Source organism: Budorcas taxicolor, chromosome 2 (assembly GCF_023091745.1).
Source record: "Budorcas taxicolor isolate Tak-1 chromosome 2, Takin1.1, whole genome shotgun sequence".
Lineage (NCBI taxonomy): Eukaryota > Metazoa > Chordata > Mammalia > Artiodactyla > Bovidae > Budorcas > Budorcas taxicolor.
Genome location: NC_068911.1, coordinates 138,922,751 through 138,939,958, shown reverse-complemented (window position 1 = coordinate 138,939,958; position 17,208 = coordinate 138,922,751). Strand labels below are relative to the sequence as shown.

At 42.0% G+C, this 17,208-nt stretch overlaps 2 protein-coding genes and 2 non-coding genes across 5 annotated transcripts in view; 1 reads left to right on the top strand and 3 right to left on the bottom strand.

The window, feature by feature from the left end:
• Positions 1–11,178: 11,178 nt before the first annotated feature.
• Positions 11,179–14,181, bottom strand: EEF1B2 (eukaryotic translation elongation factor 1 beta 2). The gene is made up of 6 exons (XM_052663748.1): positions 14,014–14,181; positions 13,443–13,565; positions 12,339–12,465; positions 12,001–12,067; positions 11,473–11,598; positions 11,179–11,378 (listed from the first exon to the last, which is right to left on the bottom strand). The coding sequence occupies exons 1-6, from the start codon at positions 14,091–14,093 to the stop codon at positions 11,224–11,226; spliced, it is 678 nt and encodes a 225-aa protein (XP_052519708.1). The 5' UTR covers positions 14,094–14,181; the 3' UTR covers positions 11,179–11,223.
• On the bottom strand, positions 11,740–11,873 carry LOC128044055 (small nucleolar RNA SNORA41). The gene has a single exon (XR_008199034.1). It is a non-coding gene; the product is annotated as a small nucleolar RNA SNORA41 (small nucleolar RNA).
• Positions 12,144–12,222, bottom strand: LOC128044053 (small nucleolar RNA SNORD51). Its single transcript, XR_008199032.1, has one exon. It is a non-coding gene; the product is annotated as a small nucleolar RNA SNORD51 (small nucleolar RNA).
• Positions 14,182–14,631: 450 nt separating the features above from the next.
• Positions 14,632–17,208, top strand: part of NDUFS1 (NADH:ubiquinone oxidoreductase core subunit S1) — a 32,146-nt gene continuing 29,569 nt past the window's right edge. Inside the window, exon 1 of one of the 2 annotated variants that reach the window (XM_052656354.1) lies at positions 14,632–14,756. The gene's annotated coding sequence lies outside the window, so the exon portion shown is untranslated. The remainder of the gene's footprint in view (positions 14,757–17,208) is intronic. The other variant, XM_052656361.1, reaches the window with a different exon arrangement.

Sequence of the window (17,208 nt, the reverse complement as noted above, 5' to 3'; positions counted from 1 at the left end):
GTATACCTTCAAGTCAATGACCTTTTCATGATACAAATCTGTTGCATTTAAGACTATAATAGTATTTTTGACTTCTATTCATTTATCCCTTTAGCAAATAGATGACTAACAGTTATATAAAACTTTAGTAGATAGATATTTTAAGGGATGTCAAGAGGCGGCCCTAGTGGTAAAGAACCTGCCTGCCAATGCAGGAGATGTAAGAGACGTGGGTTTGACCCCTGGGTTGCAAAGATCCCCTGGAGGAGGGCATGGCAATCCACTCCAGTATTCTTGCCTGGAGAATGGACAGAGGAGCCTGGCTGGCTATAGTCCATAAGGTCGCAAAGAGTTGGACATGACTGAAGCAACTTAGCACACACACAAGATGAATAAGGTACTTATAGAGAGTGAGAGTAAACTTGGATAAGAACAATCCTAAAGCAAGATAGAGAGTAGTAAATACTATTCAGTTCAGTTCAGTTGCTCAGTTGTGTCCAACTCTTTGCGACCCCATGAACTGCAGCACACCAGTCCTCCCTGCCCACCAACTGCCAGAGTCTACCCAAACCCATGTCCATTGAGACGGTGATGCCATCCAACCATCTTATCCTCTGTTGTCCCCTTCTCCTCCTGCCCTCAATCTTTCCCATTATCAGGGTCTTTTCAAATGAGTCAGCTCTTCACATCTGGTAGCCAAAGTATTAGAGTTTCAGCTTCAACATCAGTCCTTCCAATGAACACCCAGGACTGATCTCCTTTAGGATGGACGAGTTGTATCTCCTTGCAGTCCAAGGGACTCTCGGTCTTCTCCAACAACACAGTTCAAAAGCATCAGTTCTTCAGCGCTCAGCTTTCTTCACAGTCCAACTCTCACATCCATACATGACCACTGGAAAAACCATAGCCTTGACTAGATGGACCTTTGTTGGCAAAGTAATGTCTCTGCTTTTTAATATGCTGTCTAGGTTGGTCATAACTTTTCTTCCAAGGAGTAAGCGTCTTTTAATTTCATGGCTGCAGTCACCGTCTGCAGTGCTTTTGGAGCCCAAAAAATTAAAGTCTGATACTGTTTCCCCAGCTATTTGCCATGAAGTGATGGGACCAGATGCCATGCTCTTCGTTTTCTGAATGTTGAGCTTTAAGCCAACTTTTTCACTCTCCTCATTCACTTTCATCAAGAGGCTCTTTAGTTCTTCTTCACTTTCTGCCAGAAGGGTGGTGTCATCTGCATATCTGAGGTTATTGATATTTCTCCTGGCAATCTTGATTCCAGCTTGTGCTTCTTCCAGCCCAGCATTTCTCATGATGTACTCTGTATATAAGTTAAATAAGCAGGGTGACAATATACAGCCTTGACGTACTCCTTTTCCTATTTGGAACCAGTCTGTTGTACCATGTCCAGTTCTAACTGTTGCTTCCTGACCTGCATACAGATTTCTCAAGAGGCAGGTCAGGTGGTCTGGTATTCCCATCTCTTTCAGAATTTTCCACAGTTTATTGTGATCCACACAGTCAAAGGCTTTGGCATAGTCAAGAAAGCAGAAATAGATGTTTCTCTGGAACTCTCTTGCTTTTTCCATGATCCAGTAGATGTTGGCAATTTGATCTCTGGTTCCTCTGCCTTTTCTAAAACCAGCTTGAACATCTGGAAGTTCACGGTTCACGTACTGCTGAAGCCTGGCTTGGAAAAATACTATAAGAGAGCCAAGAAGAGTGTAGCCTGTTCAGAGAGGAAAGAGATGGGCTCCAGTGGGCCAGTGAAGAAGCACTGCAAATCTATGTCCTTGGCATTGGGGTTTCTTAAAGATGCCTCTCCTTTTCCATCTCTCTGCTGGTTCTCTTGTCTTTTATAAATACGAACTCTGCTACTCACTGCAATTTTTAAAATACTTAATTTTATATAATTTCTTGATTTTATTTGAAATTTGTGAGGGAAGATATGTATCTTTTAAATTTCATCTTAGTTTTTAGAAATGCTAATATCAGATCATTTACTGGCTATGTTCTTTACTGTTAGCCCCATGTGACAATCAGATCTGATTTGGAAATTATTCCAAGAAAAAAAAAATACGTGGCATAGCTCAGCATATCCCAAACTTTTGCCATTCCCAAGCTTCCTGCCTCCTGCCATACCCAGTACAGGTTAAGGGAAGATTGGGGAGAAAGGCTCATTGTGAGTTTCTAGCCCTCTGTGCTCCGTTGAACCCTGCCCCTGCATGAGGAGGGTTTGCAGTATTTCACTCTGGTGTACCCCTCAACTCTCAAAGGATGGGCTCCCAGGATCAGGAGAAAAGCTGGAGGATCCAAGAAAGAAAAGAGAATTATGTAGGTTCATCCCTGGTTTGGGCAGAGAGACTGACTCTGAAGGCTGGGGGAGAAAGAAGGCTGAGGAGTAGGAAGGAAAGCAATTAAGATACCAGGGTCAAAAGTACATTACGGAGCAGGTGGTGGTCTGGAAGTTCAGGACAGTGCTTCCTAAGCTTTGTGAGTTAGGAACCCGTGCAGAGCAATTCGGTTTTTCCCATGCTAGGGGAACGGCGTCTAAGGCCTGTGAGCTTTCCAAGGGCCTGTGAAAATGTTTGAGATCCTGAAAAAATATCGTCTCTAAAATTAAAAAGGGAAACTTGAAAAGTCAAAATTAATAAATATTCTGAGATTATTTGAAAGTCTAATGAAAAGTGATGGGTCCTTTCCCCAGAAAAAATGCTTTTAAATAAAATTTCAGGGAGTCCTTGTACCCCAGGCAAAGAACTCCAATGTTAGTGGCTTTTAAAATAGATGATAACGGGGCTTCCTTGGTGGCCCAGTGGTTAGGAGTCTTTTTTGTGGTGCAGGAGACACGGTTCACTTCCTGGTCTGGGAGGATTCCACATGATGCGGGCAACTAAGCCCATGCACCACCACCATTGAGCCTGTGCCCTGGAGCCGGGGAGCTGCAGCTACTGAGCCCAAGTGCTGCAACTATGGAAACCCATGTGCCCTAGAGCCTATGCTCTGCAACAAGAGAAACCATCACAATAAGAAGTCCAAGCACAGCATCGAAGTCCCAGCACAGCCAAAAACAAATAAAATAGCTGATAGCCTGGGTGTAACTTACAGGAATCTACTAGTAGAAAGTAGCAACCAATGCAAGCATTTTCTAGCAGAAACAGTTCATTTTTATTCTCAACTTGAGGGAAGATCCAGAGCATAGTAGGACCCAAGGCTGGGCCCAGATTTAGAGACTTCAAGCCTCCTCCCCTGGCAGCTGGAATTGGATAGTGGGGCTCTCCAGGGGTCTAATAACCTCTAATGAATAGCATGAATGAATGAAAGGACAGAGGGGGCTAGAGGAAGAGGACTGCACTGGGGCAATCTGAGGAGGAAGCAAGGAAGCTCAATGCCTAGTTGGCAGAAGAGTAAAGAATCCCATGGCTCCCAGGGACTGGGGCGTGAACCCAGCAAGACAGATCTGATTCCTTCTCAATGGAAGGAAACAGTCAAACAGGGTGCAGTTTTCAGGGCCTCCTGAGGCAGGATATCTGGCTTTGAATTATGACTCCCAATTTATCCCAGCTAAATGAAGATCATGGCATCTGGTCCCATCACTTCATGGGAAATAGATGGGGAAACAGTGTCAGACTTTATTTTTGGGGGGCTCCAAAATCACTGCAGATGGTGATTGCAACCATGAAATTAAAAGACGCTTACTCCTTGGAAGAAAAGTTATGACCAACCTAGATAGCATGTTGAAAAGCAGAGACATTACTTTGCTAACAAAGGTCCATCTAGTCAAAGCTATGGTTTTTGCAGTGGTCATGTATGGATGCGAGAGTTGGACTGTGAAGAAGGCTGAGTGCCAAAGAACTGATGCTTTTGAACTGTGGTGTTGGAGAAGACTCTTGAGAGTCCCTTGGACTGCAAGGAGATCCAACCAGTCCATCCTGAAGGAGATCAGCCCTGGGATTTCTTTGGAGGGAATGATGCTAAAGTTGAAGCTCCAGTACTTCGGCCACCTCATGCGAAGAGTTGACTCATCGGAAAAGATCTGATGCTGGGAGGGATTGGGGGCAGGAGGAGAAGGGGACGACAGAGGATGAGATGGCTGGATGGCATCACTGACTCGATGGAGGTGAGTCTGAGTGAACTCCGGGAGTTGGTGATGGACAGGGAGGCCTGGTGTGCTGCGATTCATGGGGTTGCAAACAGTCGGATACAACTGAGCGACTGAACTGAACTGAACTGAACTGAACTGATGACCTTGGCTAAATTGACCCTATCTGCAGAATGAATTCATAACAGTAGTACCTACTATATAGAGTTATTGTGAAAGTTAGATGAACTGACAAAGGTAAAGTACTTCAAGTGGGTGCTTAGTCCTATAAATACTTAATATTACCTGGTATTATACTTATTCAGTGAAACTCTCAGCATCTTCTGACATAGTGAAAGTGAAAGAAAGTGAAGTTGCTCAGTTGTGTCCGACTGTTTGCGACCCTGTGGGCTATAGCCCACCAGGCTCCTCCATCCATGGGATTCTCCAGGCAAGAATACTGGAGTGGGTTGCCATTTCCTTCTCCAGGGGATCTTCCTGACCCAGGGATCGAACACAAGCCTCCCGCATTGCAGGCAGATGCTTTAACCTCTGATCCACTAGTAATTACTTATTAATGTTAGAGCCATTTCACCTCTTGAATGAATATTAAAAAATCTCATAGGAAGAAGGGAACTTATACAAAGAATTTCAAATTTTATAAATTTTATTTTAAAATGTGTATTTATTAAGAATTTCCTGGCAGTCCAGTGGTTAAGACTCTGTGCACTCACTGCCTAGGCCCCAGGCTCAATCCCTGGTCTGAGTACTAAGATCTTATAAGCTGCACATTGTGGCCAAATTAATAAATATTTCTTAAAATTTATAAAGTTTAGAAATACTATAAAAGGATATTATATGGTGAGAGGCTACAAGAGGCAGGAATAGAATGAAAGACATTAGAAGAGGTGATTTAAGTGCAGCTAGAATGACTAATTTTAACAAGTGCAGGTGAAAAAGTATTTCAGGTACGTGGCACCACAAGAGCATATGTTTAGAGGACGGAAAACAGACTGTGTTCAGAAAAGAGAGGAGTCCCATTTTCTAGGGGCAAAGCAAGGATAGAAGATTCCCAGGTTGGAGTCAGGCTTGAATAGTAATTCACCACTCAATATTCTTCCACATGTGAATAGTTCCTTGGGGATGCACACTCAGAAGCCTGTGGACAGTTTTCTTTGATGCTCACTTTACTAAAAGCTGGGTTTCCCTTGTGGCTCAGTTGCTAAAGAATCTACTTGGTTGGAGTCAGGCTTGAATAGTAATTCACCACTCAATATTCTTCCACATGAGAGTAGTTCCTTGGGGATGCACACTTAGAAGCCTGTTGACAGTTTTCTTTGATGTTCACTTTACTAAAAGCTGGGTTTCCCTTGTGGCTCAGTTGCTAAAGAATCCACTTGCAGTGTGAGAGACCCAGGCCTGATCCCTGGGTTGGGAAGATACTCTGGAGAAGGGAAAGGCTACCCACTCCAGTATTCTGGCCTGGAGAATTCCATGGACTGTATAGTCCATGGGGATGCAGAGTCGGACATGACTGAGTGATTTTCCCTCACTTCACTTTACTAAAAGCTGTTCAGGATAATGACATTTCAAATGACAGACTTTCATTTGGGACATTTTCTAGATGCAACTATTATCCATACAGGGCATGTATGGAGAGAATATCTGTTTATCTTTCTTAATTTTAAGTTTATCCTTATGTGATACTGTTGTTTTACTTTTCCTAGTTGAGGGTATCAAGCAAGGGTTAGATGAAACAGGATCAAATTGTCTAAATGCAGGAATGAAGAACTTTCTCCATTCTGTTGCCAATATACGACCTGGCCCATGAAGACATGGGCTTTCATTCCTTCTGTCTCACTTACTAGGTGAATAACTGGGGAATGATCTTTCAGAGGTGTATCCTTATCTGTAAGTGCTGATGGCAGTGTTTGCTTTATCTCACTGGCTTATAATGGGGTTCATATTAGACAAAGTATGTGAGGCATGCACTGTTCTTTTTTTTTTTACACTTGTTCAATGGACAATAACTGTCATTACCAAATGTATTTGTTTGGAAAAAAATTATACACACATTCAAAAACACTAATGCAACTCTTTTTTTATCTTTGTCCATAAGCTTATAGTTCATAGTTATGGTCAGTGAAAAAATCAAGCATTTTCATTGCTGCTATAGTCTCCATTACTTTCTAAACTAAATGTATTAAATTTATAAAAACTTTCACATATGCCATGATTTAGCCCTTTCTGTTGTTAAACAGTCCTCTTATTTCCCTGCTTCTGTCCACAGATCTCCAGATCAGACTTTTTTTTTTTTTTTTACTGAAATATAGTTGACATACAATACTATATTAGTTTCAGGTGTACAACATAGTAGTTCGACATTTATGTATATTAAAATTGGTCACTATATTAAATCTAGTAAACACCTGTCACCATAAAAAGCTACTACAATTTTACGGACTATATCCCCTACACTGTACATTGCTGTGACTTATTTTAAATTTGTCCCTTTTAATTCCTTTCATCTATTTCACCACCCTCCACCCCTCCCACCCACTCCCACTCCCACCTCTGCTCTGCCTTTGTCATTGTCTGGCTTGGAAACCAGGCTCCCCATTGCCCTCACAGAATGAGCCAGCCTATAACTCAGATGTCTCTACAACCTGGCCCTGTCTATTAATAATCCCAAAAGACACTACAAAATCCAGCCAAACTGGTCTAATTGCCTCCCCAAACTGTTCTCATTCTTGGCTTCTCATTCTGCCTTTCACACCATCCTGGAACTTTCTTTTTTTTAAATGAATGACTGATTAAGATCTATCCGACTCAAGTCCTAACTCTTCTAAAGAACTTTTATTCAATTCTAGCCTTCCCTGAGTCGCTGGACTTTTGTATTACTGTGACGCCTCCTTATCTGCAGGTTCTACATCTGCAGATTCAACCAACCATAGATCAAAAATATCTGAAAGAAGAAAAAATTTCAGAAAGTTGCAAAAAGCAAAACTTCAATTTGTCACGTGCTGACAACCATTTACATAGCATTTACATTGTATTAGGTATTATAAATAGTCAAGATGATTTAATACAGGAGGATGCTAGTAGGTTATATGCAAATACTATGCCATTTTATATAAGAAATTTGAGCATCTTAGGATTTTGGTACCTGAGGTTTAGGGGTGGTTCCTGGAACCAATCCACCCTTGGATACTGAAGGATGACTGTACTTGTTTAATCACAAAATAACTCAACAATTTTAAGGATGTTTGAACCACCTCCCTTTGGCTATTTTCTTACTCCTTTTGTAATTTTATAACATCTAACATAGTGACACTGAATGAATCAGTTTTGAATTCCCACACTGTGCCCGGTTCTTATACTGGATGAATATGAAAAAAGAAATAAGGTTTCAGCATCAGCTAATCACTTAGGGAACATATCAAAAAAGATGGGGTTCTTATTCCAAAGCCAGAAACAGGAAAAAAAAAATCTCTTTCTCTATGTATACCTATGCCTTCTGAACATATTGGTTCCAAAAAACAATTCAGTATACTGGCTCATGTGAATATGTGAGCATTGCTCATAACAGCAAAAAAACTGAAAGCAACCTAAAGATCCAATAACCAGACTAAGTAAGATATGAGAAAATGGATTATATAACTATTTAAAAAATGAGGAAGTCTTTTATGTACCATTACAGAATAAAAGATATCCAAGTCTATTTCTATGGAAAAAATTTGAGACGCAGAAATTTGCATCATACGCTACAATTGTCTCTACACATGCTTAGACTAGCTCGGGAAAGACCTAGGAAACTGGTGACCTTGGTTGCTTTCATGAAAGTGAATGGGAGACCTGGGGGACAGGGAAGACTTCACTGTATAAACTCTAGAATTTTGAATGATATTAACATGTAATCTTTTTAAATGACATTAAAAGATACCATTAATTTTTCACTCAAGACCATGGAGTCAAGATCTTAAAGTCATATGCTTCATTATTTTAAGATTTACCAGAGAGCTGTGGTTTGAATTGAGTATTCTAAATTTTTTTAACTCTTACTTTTAACCATTGTTTTTCCTATATTTCAGCAGCGTGGTCTGTGGTATCTTGGTTCAGATCAGGAATCCATGTCCCCTGCAGTGAAAGCACTGAGCCTTAACCACTGGATTCCAGGGGAGCCCCTTACAAACATTTTTAATCATTAGTTTAAAATTAATGACTTTTCATACTTAACATTTTGGTCAAGCTACTTGGTACTCAAGCTATCTGGTACTAAAGCGACTGTGAATTATTTTTGGCTATTCACTAGGCTACTATCATCTCTGCTTTTCCAATCACTTCCAGAATCCCCAGGCTCCACTGTTCACCACAAAATCAAGTGCTGCCCTCTGCTGGCTCCCATAATCGTGACAACCTGAAAATATCTCCAGTGATTTCAGACTGGGTCTGTTGTAATCTCTTTCACCTATAGACTACAAAATAAACATTTTTGGAGGTCTACAATTCCCAAGCTCTACTTTTCTGAAAACTACTACTGCAAAAAAAAAAAAAACAAATATATATATATATATATATATATATATATATATATATATATATATATATAAATACTACTGAGAGAATAAAAAGGAAGTCCCATCAAGGGACTTCCTTGGTGGTTGGTGGTTAAGACCTCACACTTTCAATGCAGGGGTCCTGGGTTTGATTACTGGTCAAGGAACTAGATCCCACATGCCACATGTAAGACTTCTTGTTCAGTTGCTCAGTCGTGTCCAAGCCTTTGTGAGCCCATGGACTGTAGCACACCAGGCTTCCCTGTCCTTCACCATCTCCCAGTTTGCTCAAACTCATGTCCATTGAGTCAGTGATGCCATCCATCTCATCATGTTGTCCCCTCTTGCAACCAAGACCGGCTACAGGCAAGTTAAGTAAAAAACATTGTATGTATATATATATATATATAATATATATATATACTCAAACATTCAGTATATTGCAAACTGTTAACATGCAGCTGTTTCCAATACTGGACTACAGTACCACTCTCCTCTCAGTACATTCATTTGACCGTAGCACCATCTGTTTTGAAGATCCCCCACCCTGACAGTTAGTCAGACTTACAAATTCAGGTAGAATGTCCCACTTCCTCACTCAAGCTAGACTCATGAACCACAGCCTAGGGATCAATCACCCAGCTTTAGGCCTCCCTCCCAAACACTACTACACAGTTCAGTTCAGTTGCTCAGTCGTGTCCGACTCTCTGAGATGACCCCATGGACTGCAGCGAGCCAGACTTCCCTGTCCATCACCAACTCCTGGAGCTTACTCAAATGCATGAACGTGGAGTCGGTGATGCCATCCAACCATCTCATGGAGTCGGTGATGCCATCCAACCATCTCATCCTCTTGTCGTACCCTTCTCCTCCTGCCTTCAATCTTTCCAGCATCAGGGTCTTTTCCAAGGAGTTAGTTTTTTGTATCAGGTGGACAAAGTATTGGAATTTCAGTTTCAGCATCAGTCTTCCCAGTGCATATTCAGGACTCATGTCCTTGAGGATTGACTGGTTTGATCTCCTTGAAGTCCAAGGGACTCAAGAGTTTTCTCCAACACCAAAAAGCATCAATTCTTGGGCACTTAGCTTTCTTTATGATCCAACTCTCACATCCATACATGATTACTGGAAAAACCATACCTTTGACTAGACAGACTTTTGTTAGTAATATCTCTTTTTAATATGTTGTCTAGTTTGGTCATAGCGTTTTTCCAAAGCAAGCATCTTTCAATTTCATGGCTGCAGAAAATGAAGTCTATCACTGTTACCCTTGCTTCCCTCTCCACACTACCACACAGGTACACAAATTCTCCCTGAACAGTACAGAAGGCATCACTTAAAATTGACAATGTTGCCTTGATACAGGTTGCAATTCATGGCAAATTCTGGGACTCCTCCCCTCCTCCAGGTTGCCTACAGGCTATCACTTTGTGTTATGTCTCTTTGTGACCCCATGGACCATTGTCCACCAGGCTACTCTGTCCATAGGATTATGCAGGTAACAATACTGGAGTGGGCTGTGATTTCCTTCTCTAGGGATCTTTCCAACCCAGGGATTGAACCCAAGTCTCTTGCATTAGCAGGTAGGTTCTTTATCACTAGCACCACTGGGAAACCAAGCTCTGGGTTTGGTAGGTATCCTTTAGTAAATCACATACATCCTAACTCTCATGTAACACGGAACATTTTTAGCTGGGACTTTTAATTGTGATTTTAATCACAAGTAGACACTAGCTTGAAGATGTTGTTGCTGCTGCTGCTGCTAAGTCGCTTCAGTCGTGTCCAACTCTGTGCAACCCCATAGACGGCAGCCCACCAGGCTCTGCCGTCCCTGGGATTCTCCAGGCAAGAACACTGGAGTGGGTTGCCATTTCCTTCTCCAATGCATGAAAGTGAAAAGTTATGTCACAACAAACTACTGTCAGCCATTGTCACCAACTACAAAATGAGTTAGTCTTGGCCTTTAATTCCTTTAACTCCAAATGTTTAACTATCCAACAAAACTATATTTGCCACGTGCCTAGTATTACCATAAGCACGTTGCCTGTTTTTCACTCATTTCTTATGATTCAAGATATTCTGAATATTCTCATCGAGGAGTCAGCTCAGATATTGGAGAACTTTGTAACTGAGCCATTATATATGGGCCAAATTAATCTAAAATCAACTCTTGGCAGTTAACTGCCTTGGACCTGGGTAACCTAAAGTCCCAAAAGCCAAGTGATGTGGTCAAAGAAAAAAAAAACCTCTTAGTACAAATTCTCAGTCAAGTACACCTCTCCAATAATATGAACACTTGAAATACTGCAGTGAAAGTTGTATCACCACTTACAGAGGACGTCACTAACAGGTAGAGAAGTTGTCCTAAGTCCACTTTTGTTTATAAACTCTACCTTACATGTACACGTAGCCATAGTATTCATAACAGGTAGTCCTTTTTTGGCTAAATGTTGAATGACAATGCTGACCTAAATTTACATTATTTATGAATTACCTAGCCATTGAATTTCTTCCCTCAAAAACGGAATATAAGTACCACCTTCTTATTTAGAAATCAAGAGCCAAGGGTTGTCTTTCAAACTTTTATTTAAGGGCACTGATCCATGATGGATTTTAGATCTTGTTGAATGCAGCCACATCCATAGACTGTACATACTCATCGAAAGCAGTGATCTGCTCCTCCAGCATGTCTGTCCCAACTTTGTCGTCTTCAACTACACACTGTATTTGAAGTTTCTTAATGCCATACCCAACTGGAACTAGTTTAGCTGAAAAGAAGATCGAAAAAAGTTTTAGAACTGACACAGTTGGAAACTATGCAGATGCCAGTGTCAAAAAGAAAAAAGAGAAGACTAAACTCACAAGAGCCCCAGACCAAGCCGTCTGCTTGAATGCTTCTGACGCACTCCTCTAGTTTTGCCATGTCGGTCTCATCATCCCAAGGTTTCACGTCTAGTAAGATGGAAGACTTGGCGACAAGTGCCGGTTCTAAAAAAAATTTAAAAAGTGTACAGGAAACAGCACTGTTCAAACAATTCTTTTTGCCCTACTCCCAGTCACTTAACAAATCTTAAATTTGTTTCTAAGTGGATCATCTCCTTAGCCACACAAAAGTACAGAACACACACCTTGTGTTTGTCACACACATGCCCACTTTCTGTTGTGCTGAGAAAGAGGTGTTGAGTTGTGTGACAGTTTCTTTCCCACAGTGGAATGCCACAGCTGCTACCTTTAAGAACAGCTGCAGACCAGTAGCTGTGGAAGTTTTGAAGCTCTAATTCAACAAAATATGGAGGAAAGGAAATTACTTTGGAGGTTAGTTTTTTAAAAAGATTATTCACATTCTGAAATCTATTAAGTCAATTAGACATGAATTATAAAATGACCTACTTTTGGCTTTCTTTGACTCATACTGGGCAAGGCGTTCTTCTCTTAGCCTCTTGGCTTCTTCACTTTCCTGTAAAGGAAAAATTTCATGTGTTTCACAAAGTGGGTTGTTCCTCAGTTTAAAGCTGGTGGGTTGTAACAAAGACTGGCTTTGTCAGAAAAAAGCAAATCCATCACGAGCTCAGCCGAAAGATGGTGATTTGATTTGATTCATCATGTAGCCAGTCAGAATTTTTAAAAGGCAGGTAATTTTAAGTGAAGCCAGGGTTAAAACCCAGGGATTCTGGCTACAGAGCCTGTGCTTAAGCAGTGATACACACATAAGTCAATTTATGCCATACCTCCTCATCATCAGATCCAAAGAGATCAATGTCATCATCATCTTTACTATCTGTAGCTCCACTTTCTGTGGTGTCTTCCACATTAGCAGGGCCATATTTGCCCAAAGCTTTCTTCACTCCTGGCAGGCTTGAAAAAAAAATTAATCAAATATTACTAGGTCACCATGATGTCCCCTTTCACGTAACACATGAGAACTTGTTTTCATTACAATTAAAGAATCTCTTTTGTACTAAGAATTTACCCTTCAACCCTCCCTGGTAAATACTTTTATATATACGTTTAGCTTCTCACCCAACCATCATCAGTACCATGTGAAACGTTATATTCAATACGGACAATGACATACTTTCAGAATGAGTATTTCTACTTGAGATTTCATTAAGTATGCTCAGTTCCATTCTTAGTGAACTGGAGTCTACCCCCCCAAACTTCCATTCTTGTTGGCAGTTTCCGAAGATTGAAGGACCCGCTCATCTCAGAGGTCTGCCCCCCTCCCCTGCTCCCAGGTCAAGGTCAGGCACATTGGCAGGGCAGTGTGGGGAAAAGGTGAATTGCTGTTTTTGATCAAGTAAAATTCATATTTTGTGGCAAGACAAAATAAAAATTTTCTTGGTCCATTTGAACCACCTCCCTCCCCTCTAGGCTGTATTGTATATGTGCATTAATCAACCCTCTTTAAAGAAATATTTTTTCTTAATCTTGGGTCATGATGAACCATGACCTGCTTCCCACCTGTAGATCTAGATTATATAAACCGTCATTAAATAATACGTTAATTAATGTACAGCCTTGTCTTACTTATGTGGAGGGAACAGTTGTCAGGTTTCGGAAGAGTTTTTCAGAGGTTATAATCCTCGGTGTGGCTTTAATAAAATTTTCTATTTCCTAGATTGACCAATTTTTTTCTTCAATATGGTCACGTTCTACCTGCTACCTGAAAAAACCGGAGGATTTCGGTCTCTTGGCCCTCCTCAAGTCATGGAGAAATTAGCTCACAATATCCCAACAAAACTATAATACCCCGAACCCTAACTTGTCACGTGAAAACCCCGAGTTTAAGCTCCGAAAGTATTCTATTCTTCAAGCAAACACAGATAATTTACCTGGCCTTTTCCTTCTCATAAGATTTGATGTGATTATACCAACGGAGGGCATGACACAAGTCGGCAGGTGGTGGGCCGGAGACGGCTTCAAATACTGCCACATCTGCTTGTGATGGCACATACCTGCCGATGATACAAACGCAATTACACACACTTTTATACGGAGAGATACAAACACCAGCAAATGAATGACAAACACTACGAACTCGCCCTTTCGTCACCGGGGTACCTAAGTTGCTTTGTCTTTTGTAAGAAATAAGCTTCTTAGGATCAGGGATCATTTATTTGGTCTCCGCGATACCCGGAGGCATGCTTGCCACTCAGTAGACCTCTTCAGAAATTACAATTGCTAACATGGAGCTACAGGCTTACATCTGTTAACGGAGCAAAGACGTGGAAAAACCTGGTGGAGATAAGCATGCGGAAAAAGCATATTTTAACCCTTGTTCCCTCGCAACCCCCTCCCCCGGGAGAGCCCTGGGACCGGGTTTCCCTTCCTCTAGCCGCAGCCGAGACGGCGCCACGTGGCCCCACCAACCCGGCCCTGCCTGACCCGGGCCAATGCGCTCACCCCTCTATGTAACTCTTGTCCGCCAAGTAGTCGTTGAGCACCTGGAGGCCAGCGGGGCTTTTCAAGTCTCCAAAACCCATGGCGACGGCTAATCTAGAACTCGGAGGCAGCGAAGAAAGAGGCGCGCAACCGCTCAGCGCCCAGCGCTAAGAGGAAAAAAGGGCCGCAAAAGGCCGGAAATCCCTTATATAGAAAAGGAGGCGTTTCTCTCCGAGGCCCCCGGCCGCAGGTTAAAGGTCAAAGTACGTTAAGATTCTTCAACGTAAAAAGCAAAGGCTCTAAATTAATGGCCCGCAATTCATCCTTTGGCCTTTCTTTGCGTTTGGAAATCAATTAATAAAATGGGTATTTCTTAAATTGCTACCTCCAAGGTTTTCGAAGACTCTAGGACCCGCCCTCTGAAGGTGCCGGAGATAGCCGAAAACGCTCGGCCTCAGCCGACAGGCCACTTCCGGCGGAATTGCGGGTCCGAGCAGGCCCCCTTCACCCCCAACCCCACCCCAGCCTCCTCCCGGGTGCTACGCCCTCCGCCCCGCCCTCTGTCAAGCCGACGGAAGCTGCCGAACTCTATCAGCCGGAAATTGTCGAACTGGGCTTTCTAGTCCCTCCCGGCTTTCCGTTCTTCCAGGCCCGGCTGGCGGAGATACCCGAGGCCGCCATATTGAATAAGCAATCCGGCCTCTGAAGGGGTCGGTGTATTGCAGACAGTTCTGCAGGGTAGCCTCCGCGGCTCCAGGGAGAAGGTGAGGTCGTGTTTGGGTGAGAAGGCCGAGGTGCCCCAGCGCCCGGCGTTTGTTTATTGACGAGACTGTTTCCTTTGTCTCAGCCCACTCATTCTCCTCTTGTCCTTGACTTTGCGCCGCGTCCCACCCCGCCTCCTCGGGGAACCCCCGAGAGCCGGCAGGTGAGGACTGTTAGGCAAGATCTCTGGTTTGATGGAGCAGAGAGTAGGAGGAAACCTGGAGGCCCTGGGGAACGCTGGCCCGAGTGCACCTTGTGGGTGACCTTCCCTTTGCACGGAAATGCAAGACAGTCCCCTTTCTGGAGAGGACCTGTGTCAGTGACTTAGGCCTAAAGACTGAGCCTTTCCTCCCAAATTAACACATACCTGCTACAGGGCATCTTTGGCCGCTGTTGCCTTAGCAACTGTACACGCCTTTTGTTTTGTTTTTTGGTTTTGTGCAAGGGCTGCATTGGGTAGCACTTCTTAGCATTTTCACTGATGGGGAAGAAAGGGACATTTAAACAGTTGGCCCAAAGGTTGCACTGCAAATGACAAAGCTACGTTGTTTAAATTTGGGAGATCTAATGCATGCACATGTACTATAAAAGCATGGATCAGATACAGCTCTGCTCCGAAACAGAGCTTTCTGAGAGTATAGAAGCTGTAACGTGAACTGCTGATGAATAAACATCAGGTTGGTTTTTTACTGAAAGTCTTCTTTTTTTCCCACTGAATTGTATGTGCATCTTTAAGCAGCGTGTTACAAGACTGCCAGAGCACCTACACTCTAATGCCAGGAAAGTGGAAGTGATGGCCAGATGGTAGAGATAGAACAAATAGTTATTGGACGTCTGTTATAAACTAGAAGTGAGTCTGCAAGGAAGAATTAAATGGGTGACATGACTGGAGAGTAGTTAGGATAGTTTTAGTTAGACTGGTCTAAGAAAATCTCCCTGAGGAATGCCTTTTAAGGCAGAAATTTGAAAGATGAGGAGGGCCCAGGAAGATCTGAGGAAAGAGCATTTCAGTCTGAGGCCACAGCCCTTGGGAAGATGGGAGAGGCAATGGGAGCAGTGTGGAAGCCAGGAGACCTGTTAGGGGGCTGCTCTTATAGTCCAAGCAAGAGATGATGGTGGCTTGGAATAGGATAGTACCTTGGAGGGAGGGAAGTGGATGGATGCAGGGTACATGGTGAATGTGGAGTGGTATTATCTATCCCTCTACCAAAACATGTTCAGTCTAGTTTTAGAAGTGAGTCATCATTAGCACGTTCCCATCTTTTATTTGATTTTTTCTGTTCCTGCAAGGTAGCCGAATAAGTGTAAAGCACTTAACCAAAGTTTTGCAAATCTGTATTTCTTATGTTGAGGTTATGCAGTCTTCCATTTGATGCTGGGTGTTCAATACAAATAGTCCTCGTGGATTTTCTAGCTAAAGTAGGCACCAGCTTCATATTGTATTGGACATAAAATAGTAATTAAAAATTTTTACACAGTTGTATGAAATATTGATGGTTGATTTTGAATCTGTCCTGTTCTGATTCAGCAGTGCTTTGTCCATATGATCAAGTGAATGGACAGGAAAGTAAAAGATCAAATAACTTTTCAGTGTTTGCTTATGTACACCTTTAATTGTTGTTAAGTTATGTAACCTACTTTAATTTATTTCAGTAATTCAGCAAATCCTGTAGAGAGGGCTTCTTAGCTGCAGCACTTTAGGTAATTCTATATTATGGGAGATTGTCCTGAGCGTTGTAGGATCTTTAATTGCACCCTGACCTCTACCCACTAGACGCCAATAGGTTTCCCCTCATCATGACCACAGACAATTTCTCTGGACCTTGCTGAATGTTCCCTGGGAAACAAAATTGTGTCTTGTAGAGAACCACTCTTTTAGAGCTTACTGTGCGCAATCCTTGGGGGTAGAGATAGAAAGATTCAAGAAGTTCATGATACAGTGTAGGGGTAGAACAAGCACATAAACAAATAATTGCAAATCTGAAAGATAAATGTACTGCTTGACACAGAAAATGGCACTCCAGACTTTTTCAAGCTTAGACTTGTGAATATCTTAGGCTCAGAATATCTCAGGAGCATTTAGTAGATAACTGCTCAGAACATAGAATTTTGGAATGCGCATTAGCAGGAAATGAAGGCAGAAAGGTAGGCTTTATTTTACATAGCAACTAATGATAAGCTAATTCTTGGAATTTATTTTACTACATAGTTGTATTTAAGTTTGACCATTTGTTTATAATTAAAAACAACAAAACTGCCCTTTGTATAGAATTAGAAGGCTCATATTTATATACTAGCAGCTCTTCCTTAGCTTCTTGATGATGTAAAAGTCAGTTACTTTAGCTGAGATGGAGTATTCTCATCTCTATAATTTGAGAAACAATATTAGGATTTGTGAAATGTTCGATGGAATAAAATATGTATATGAAGTGCTTTAAACCCATAAAATATTAC

What these genes read in the sequence shown, in the direction of transcription:
- EEF1B2 (XM_052663748.1), bottom strand. Translation starts at nt 14,093, where the DNA reads ATGGGTTTTGGAGACTTGAAAAGCCCCGCTGGCCTCCAGGTGCTCAAC. An exon ending in GACAAGAGTTACATAGAGGG is followed by an intron (nt 13,566 to 14,013) that starts GTGAGCGCATTG and finishes TATCATCGGCAG; the next exon opens with GTATGTGCCATCACAAGCAG. An exon ending in TATGAGAAGGAAAAGGCCAG is followed by an intron (nt 12,466 to 13,442) that starts GTAAATTATCTG and finishes TTTTTTTTCAAG; the next exon opens with CCTGCCAGGAGTGAAGAAAG.